The sequence below is a fragment of the Chiloscyllium plagiosum genome, unplaced genomic scaffold (genome assembly GCF_004010195.1).
Source record: "Chiloscyllium plagiosum isolate BGI_BamShark_2017 unplaced genomic scaffold, ASM401019v2 scaf_62, whole genome shotgun sequence".
NCBI classification, from domain to species: Eukaryota; Metazoa; Chordata; class Chondrichthyes; order Orectolobiformes; family Hemiscylliidae; genus Chiloscyllium; species Chiloscyllium plagiosum.
In genome coordinates this window covers 26,479-35,008 of record NW_025215362.1, presented here as the reverse complement: position 1 = coordinate 35,008, position 8,530 = coordinate 26,479, and the positions used below count along the sequence as shown (strand labels likewise).

Sequence of the window (8,530 nt, the reverse complement as noted above, 5' to 3'; positions counted from 1 at the left end):
GGGGTAGATTCTTTACCCAGAGAGTGGTGGGGGCATGGAATGCGCTGCCTGTGGGAGTGGTAGAGTCAGAATCATTGGTGACTTTTAAGCAGCAATTGGATAGGTACATGGATAGGTGCTTAAGCTAGGACAAATATTCAGCACAACATCGTGGGCCGAAGGGCCTGTTCTGTGCTGTATTGGTCTATGTTCTATGTTCTATGTTCTATGTTTAGGGAGTATTTGCTGCGAGTGCTGGACAGGTTGGTCGCAGTGAGGCAAGGAAGGGATGGTAGGGTGAAGGATCCTTGGATAACAAGGGATGTGGAACATCTAGTCAAGAGGAAGAAAGAAGCTTACTTCAGATTGAGGAGGTAAGGATCAGACAGGGCTCTAGAGGATCACAAGGTAGCCAGGAAGGAACTGAAGAATGGATTTAGGAGAGCTAGAAAGGGCATGACAAAGATTTAGTGGGTAGGATTAAGGAAAACTCTAAGGTATTCTATATTTATGTGAGGAACAAGAGGATGGCCAGAGTGAGGGTAGGGCCGATCAGGGATAGTGGAGGGAACGTGTGCCTGGAGTCGGAGGAGGTAGGGGAGGTCCTCAATGAATACTTTGCTTCAGTATTCACTACTGAGAGGGACGTTGATGTTTGAGAGGACAGCGTGGAACAGACTGATATGCTTGGATAGGTTAATGTTAAGAAGGAAAATGTGCTGAAAAGTTTGAAAAACATGAGGCTAGATAAGTAACCTGGGCCAGATGGGATATACCCAAAGTTATTATTGGAAGCGAGGTAAGAGATTGCTGCCCCTTTGGTGATGAGCTTTGTGTCTTCACTGTCCACTAGGGTATGGCCAGATGATTGGAGGATGGCAAATGATATTCCTTTGTTCAGGAACGGGAATAGGGATAATCCTGGGAATTACAGACCAATCAGTCTTACGTCTGTGGTGGGCAAGTTATTGGAGAGGATTCTGAGAGATAGGATTTCTGATTAATTGGAAAAGTGTCATTTGATTAGAGATAATCAGCATGGCTTTGTGAGGGGTAAGTCACAAACCTTATTGAATTATTAGAGGATGTGACAAAACACCTTGATGAAGGTAGAGTAGTGGAAGTGGTGTACATGGATTTAGCATGGTGTTTGATAAGGTTCCCCATGGTAGGCTCATTCAGAAAGTAAGGATGCAGAATTGGCTGGCCCATAGAAGACAGAGGGTGATAGTAGGTGGAAAGTATTCAGCCTGGAGCTCGGTGACCAGTGGTGTTCCGCAAAGATCAGTTCTGGGACCTCTGCTGTTTGTGATTTTTATAAATGACTTGGATGAGGAAGTGGAAGGGGTGGGCTAGTAAGTTTGCCGATGACACAAAGGTTGGTGGAGTTGTGGATAGTGTGGAGGGCTGTTGTAGGTTGCAATGGGACATTGACAGGATGTAGAACTGGGCTGTGAAGTGGCAGATGGAGTTTAACCTGGAAAAAGTGTGAACTGATTCACTTTGGAAGGTCGAATTTGAGAGATTACAGGGTTAGAGGCAGGATTCTTGGCAGTGTGGGGGAACAGAGGGATATTGGGGTCCATGTACATGGATCCCTCAAAGTTGCCACCCAAGTTGATAGGGTTGTTAAGAAGGTGTACGGTGTGTTAGCTTTTATTAGCACGGGGATTGAGTTTAACAGCCACGAGGTTATGCTGCAGCTCTATAGGGCACTGGTTAGACCACACTTGGAATATTGTGTTCAGTTCTGGTCACCTCATTATAGGAAAGATGTGGAGACTTTAGCGAGGGTGCAGAGGAGATTTCCCAGGATGCTGCCTGCACTGGGGGGGGCATGTGTTATGAAGAAAGGTTAAGAGAGCTGGGCCTTTTATCATTGAAGCAAAGAAGGACGAGAGGTGACTTGATAGAGCTGTACAAGATGATGAGAGGCACAGATAGAGTGGATAGACAGAAACGTTTTCCCAGGGTGGAAATGGCTATCATGAGGGGGCATCATTTTAAGATAATTGCAGGAAGGTTTAGGGGAGATATCAGAGGTAGGTTCATTAAACAGAGAGTGGTGGATGTGAGGAATGCATTGCCAGTGGTAGTAGTGGAGACATTAGGGACATTTAAGTGACTTGGATGGGCCCATGGAAGATAGTACAATGAAGGGCATGTAGGTTAGTCTGACCTTCGAGTAGGATAGAAGGCCAGCACAACACCGAGGGCCGAACTGTTCTGTGCATTGTTCTATGTTCTGGGTCTATTGTGGAATGTGAGACTGGTGCAGATTTAGTTTTGATAGTCCAGACTTGATGGGCCAAAGACCCTCTTCTGACCCTGCATGATTCTGTGACGGTGTGAATTGTAATCCCTTGTGAAGATTTAATGAGATTTGGTGGTCCACAAGATCTATGGAAGGTTTAGGATTGCTGAGAATGTGATCTGTTTTGATTTCATCTGTTGTTTGATGTGAGGGAGTGCCTTAATGATTTAGTAAATTAATACCTTCCTTCTCCAAGGCTTCATTCCCCTGGATTCTCCGGCACTTCCAGGTACAATTCCATCCTTTTACTGACATCTTGCTTCACCAAGTTTCTTGCACTTTATTTCTGCTCAGTTGCACGAAGCAAGTACCTGACTGTGGGCTTCCTTCACTCTGCTTACAGCTTGACAGACTGATTGAAAGTGCAGCATGGTTTGTGCCCCCACAGCTTGCTGGAGTCTCCAGGAGTCCTTGATTCTAACACCTAACTGCCCACTAACCCCTGGACCTTCATCCTGAGTGTGAACAGCGTGGAGCCATCCAGCTAAGCTTGACCTCTCACTGAGTTCCCATTACACAGACCCCATGTAGATCATTGTTAAAAATCACACAACACCAGGTTATAGTCCAACAGGTTTAATTGGAAGCACTAGCTTTCGGAGCGACGCTCCTTCATCAGGTGCTTTCAATTAAACCTGTTGGACTATAACCTGGTGCTGTGTGATTTTTAACTTTGTCCGCCCCAGTCCAACACCAGCATCTCCAATCCATGTAGTTCAGTTCTTTTTTCAACAGTTCAATTAAAGTTGCTTTCTGCTTGTGGTTTGCTTCTATCTTTATCTCGCTTCCTCTCCAACTAACTGTGACCCCAGAACTACTCTTCCATGACCCTGATATTATTTTGAGACACTTATTGATATCCTTGCAATAAACTCCACCCTCCTTCATTGTAGTATTGAATGAAGGTTTGGAATGGTTAAATGCAGCAGTCAAGAGTGGAACTTTAATAATCCCTGAATATTATGATGGTGACCTATTTCTGGCTCATTTCTGGCTTTGCAGTACACAAAAAGAATGCATACAAAAGACGGATTCATTATACCCTGTGAGCCCCTTCCCCTCACAATCCCCATAACCTGGTAACTTTCTATAGTCGGGGAGAAAGTGAGGACTGCAGATGCTGGAGATCAGAGCTGAAAATGTGTTGCTGGAAAAGCGCAGCAGGTCAGGCAGCATCCAAGGAGCAGGAGCAGGAGCATAAGAAGGGCTTATGCCCGAAACGTCGATTCTACTGCTCCTTGGATGCTGCCTGACCTGCTGCACTTTTCCAGCAACACATTTTCAACTTTCTATAGTCCCCAACTTTTCACGAGTGTCAGTCAACCACAACACTCAACTCCCGACAATACCCCGTTTCTAATACCACCCACTCCCTCCCACTGTATTGATGCTGTTATGAAGATGTGATTTATTTTCAGTAAAGATTTTAGTCCATGAACTTGAAGTGAACATTAAGACATAAATAGACCACTCAGCCCATCAAGTCTGCTGTGCCATTCCATAGAATCCCTGCTGTGCGGAAACAGGACCTTCAGCCCAACAAGTCCACATCGACCTCCGAAGAGCATCCCGCCCAGACCCATCTTCCTACCCTATATTTCTCCATGGCTAACACATCTAACCTACATAGCTCTGAACACTACAGGGCAACTTAGCATGGCCAATCCAACTAACTCAAACATCTTTGGACATTCAATGAGATCGACCCCACTTTCCTACCTTTCCCCCCATAACTCTTGATTCTCTCATTGTTTAAAACTCTTATTTATTTCAGTCCTTAATATACTTGACAACCCAACCCTGACAGCCCTCTGTGGTAAAGAATTCCACAGATTCATTCCTCTCTGAAAGAAAAGATTCCTCCTCGTCCCTGTATTAAATGTGCAAACCCTTATTCTGAGATGATACCTCCTGGCCCTGGATTCTCCCACAAGGGGGTCTTTCCACATCTACCTTGTGAAACCTGGGATACCCTGTGCATGTCCACTCTTTTAAATAAAGGCCAACCTTGCATTTACCTTCCTGTGCTGTACTGAATTTTTTAAGCTCTGCATCCTAAATCTGTAACTCAAAATCACTCTGTGTTGGAGCTTTCTGCAGCCTTTCTGTTCTTCCTGCCAAACTATATTCCCCACATTATATTCCACTAGCCAGGTTTTTGCCCACCCACATATCCTTCTGTCATCCTTACCACCTGCCATCCCAACTATTTTTGTGTCATTTGCTAACGTTGATGTTGTACAGTCAATGTCCACATCCTCATTGATATATGAATAACTGTGGAGCCAGTACATTACGTTGTGCCTCCAGCAGTAAATTCCAAGGACAGGTCTTAGTTGCTGCGCTGCACCGTCCTACCTCCTGGGCTTCGTGTGCCTGTAGCTGATCCAATAACACTCGCCGTCGTCGTTTCTCCCGCTCCTTCCTTGCCTTGCCCTCCTCATCCAGCCTCTTCCGAAGATTCTCAATAAAAGTGTGATCTTCCTCCACTCTCACACAGGGAACAAACGCCTCCTTCAAAGGTACCTCCTGAATATGGACCGTACTGCTCGGCCTGGAAAAGACACAGCGTTTCCATTTCAGAGTGTGCAGAATCAGAGTATGTGGGATTAGGGATACAATACTAGCATGGGTTGGGAATTGGTTAGCAAACAGGAAGCAGAAAATAAGAATTATTCTAATCCACTCATACATATGAGTGTCACTGGCTGGACCCAGCAGTTATTGCCCGTACCTAGTTGCCCCTTGAGAAGGTGGGGGTGAGCTGCCTTCTTGACCTGCTGCAGTCCATGTGCTGTAGGGTGACCCACAATGCCCTGAGGGAGAGAATTCCAAGAATTTGACCCAGCGACAATTAAGGAACGGCGATATATTTCCAAGTCAGGATGGTGAGGGGCTTGGAGGGGAACTTGCAGGGGGTGGTGTTCCCATGTATCTGCTGCCCTTGTCCTTTTAGATGGAGTGGTCATGGGGCTGGAAGATGCTGTCTGAGGATCTTTGGTGAATTTCTGCAGGGCATAAATGCTGTTGGTACACACTGCTGCTCCTGAGCGCCGGTGGTGGACAGAGCAATACTTGTTATGGACCAGACCAGACCTTGCACCACGCCCAGTGTACTGTAAGGAGACAGCCGACACCCTAACTTTCATATTTATTTAAAGGCAAATGTAAGGTGCTGGAACTGATCCATCGCCAGGTTTTAATTAAAATACACTTCATTTTTACAACACGATTAAACTTTACTCGATTGAAATACCCAGCGACGAAACAGACTACAGACGGGAGATGGAAGACCTGGAAAATTGGTGCACTGAGAACAACCTAGCTCTCAATGCCAGCAAAACAAGGAACTCATTAGTGACTTTCGGCGGGATGTTACTCATGGCCCCCCCCCCCCCTCCCCTCTCAAAAGCTGTTTACCAACTGCCCTCTGAAGGAGACATTTCAGCACACCTCTGTAAAAGCAACAGAACAGAACCAATCTCTTAAAGGTGCAGTACTTCACATTGTGGATGTGGTGCCAAGCAAGCAGCTGCTTTGTCCTGGATGGCGTCGAGCTTCGAGTGTTGTTGGAGCTGCCCCCATCCAGGGCAAGTGGGGAGTAACCCATCACACTCCTGACATGCAGATGGTGGACAGGCTTTGGGGAGTCAGGGGGCGAGTTTATTCCTGTCAGCAACCCAACTTCTAACCACAAGATTTACATGGCAAGCCCATTTCAGTTTCTGGATAATAGTAAAGTCTGTGATGCACTTAGAGATTGTAATGCTATTGAACATTAAAGGACAATGGTTTGGTTCTCTTTGGTTGATGATGGTCATAGCCTGGTATGTGTGTGGCACAAATGTTACTTGCCTCTTGTCAGCCCAAGCCTGGATATTGTCCAGATCTTGTTGTATTTGAACATGGACTGCTTCAGTGTCTGAGGAGTTGTGAACGGTGCTGAACATTATGCAATCACCAGGGAACATCCCCACTTCTGACCTTATGGTGGAGGGAAGGTCATTGATGAAGCAGCTGATGATGGTTGGGCCGAGGACACTCCCCTGAGGGACTCCTGCAGAGCTGTCCTGGAGCTGAGATGACTGACCTCCAACAACCACAACCATTTTCCTCTGTGTCAGGCATAACTCCAGCCAGTGGAAACTTTGCCCCCTGACACTCACTGATTGCAGTGGCTCCTTGATGCCACACTCAGTCGAATCCAGCCTTGATGTCAAGGGCTGTCACTCTCCCCTCCCCTCCCCTCTAGAATCCAGCTGTTTTGTCCATGTTTGACCCAAGGCTGGAATGAGGTCAGGAGCTGAGTGACCCTGGGGGATCCCAAACTGGGTGTCACTGAGCAGGTTATTGCTGAGCAGGTGCTGCTTGATAGCCCTGTTACTGACACCGTCCGTCACGTTACTGAGGATCGAGAGTAGACTGATTGGATGGTAATTGGCCGGGTTGGATCTGTCCTGCTGTTTATGTACAGGACACACCTGGGTAATTTTCCACATTGTCGGGTAGATGCCAGTGCTGTAACAGTACTGGAACAGCTTGGCTCGGGGAGCGGCAAGTTCTGGAGCACAAGCCTTCAGTACTATTGGCGGAATGTTGTCAGGACCTGTAGCTTTTGCGGTATTCAGAGTTTCCAACTGTTTCCTGATATCATATGGAGTGAACTGAATTGGTCAAAGTCTGGCAGCTGTAAAAATCCCTCAGGCAGAGGCCCAGAGGAATCACTGGATCATCCAGGAAACAGAAATGGTTAGCAGACAAGAAATGGAGGAACACATAGGAAACTTTCCAAGTGGCAGGCAGTTCTAGTGGGGTCACAGCGCTAGGACCCCAGCAAGTGACTACTTGGAATGAACAAGCAGAGGACAGGTGGGTACAATTACAACATGTCAAACACATTTTGACAAGTCCATGAATAAGAAAGATTTCGAGGGATTATTGGCCAAATGCAGGAAGATGGGATTGATTCAATTTGGAAACCTGTTGGGCTAGGTGACTGATAGAGTCATAGAGATATACAGCACAGAAACAGACCCTCAAAAACTGCATTAGGGAACTGGAGCTGAAGCTGGAGCTGGATGAACTTTGGATCATCCGGGAGGCAGAGGGGGTTATTGAGAGGAGTTACAGGGAAGTAGTCACACCTCAGGTACAAGAAGAAGGTAAAAGGGTTACTGTCAGGGGACAGAAAGGGAACCAACAGGCAGTGCAGGGATCCCCGGTGGCCGTTCCCCTCAACTGTTGGATACCGTTGGGCAGAAACAACTGGCCAGGGGTAAGCCATGGAGCACAGGTCTCTGGCACAGAGTCTGTCCTTGTCACTTAGAAGAGAATTAGGGGGAGAAGTGCAAAGCTTCAGTCATTGGGGACTCCATAGTTAGGGGGACAGAGAGGATGTTCTGTGGGGATGAGACAGACTCACGGTTGGTGTGTTGCCTCCCCGGTGCCAGGGTTCGTGATGTCTCAGATCGTGTTTTCGGGATCCTTGAGGGAGAGGGAGAGCAGCCCCAAGTCGTGGTCCACATAGGCACCAACGACATACATAGGAAAAGGGATGGGGATTTAAGGAAGACATTCAGGGAGCTAGGGTGGAAGCTTAGAGCTTAAACAAAGAGAGTTGTTGTCTCTGGTTTGTTGCCCGTGCCACGTGCTAGTGAGGCGAGGAATAGGGAGAGAGAGGAGTTGAACACGTGGCTACAGGGATGGTGCAGGGGGGAGGGTTTCAGATAACTGGATAATTGGGGCTCTTTCTGAGGAAGGTGGGACCTCTACAAACAGGATGGTCTTCACCTGAACCAGAGGGGGACCAATATCCTGGAGTCCAGCAATAAAGTTTCAGCTTTGATCTCCAGCGTCTGCAGACCTCACTTTCTCCTCGAGGATTTAAACTAATTCAGCTGGGGGATGGGAACCTGAATTGTAGTTCCAGTGTCCAGGAGGTTGAGAGTAGTCAGGTCAGAGATACGGTTTGAAGGTTGCAAGAGTTCACCAGCAAGCAGGAAGTTGGTTTGAAGTGTGTCTCCTTCAACGCCAGGAGCGTCTGGAATAAGGTAGTTGAACTTGCAGCATGGGTTGGTACCTGGGACTTCGATGTTGTGGCCATTTTGGAGACATGGTTAGAACAGGGACATGAATGGTTGTTGCAGGTTCCAGGATTTAGATGTTTCAGTAAGAACAGAGAAGATGGTAAAAGAGGGGGAGGTGTGGCATTGTTGGTCAAGGACAGTATTACAGTTG

General features: G+C 47.0%; 1 protein-coding gene across 1 annotated transcript in view; it reads right to left on the bottom strand.

The window, feature by feature from the left end:
* The window catches only part of LOC122548309 (sperm flagellar protein 2-like), a 60,571-nt gene that overhangs the window by 32,432 nt on the left and 19,609 nt on the right, over window positions 1-8,530 (bottom strand). Inside the window, exon 4 of the mRNA XM_043686835.1 lies at window positions 4,652-4,847. Coding sequence (XP_043542770.1) covers window positions 4,652-4,847 — 196 coding nt within the window. The remainder of the gene's footprint in view (window positions 1-4,651; window positions 4,848-8,530) is intronic.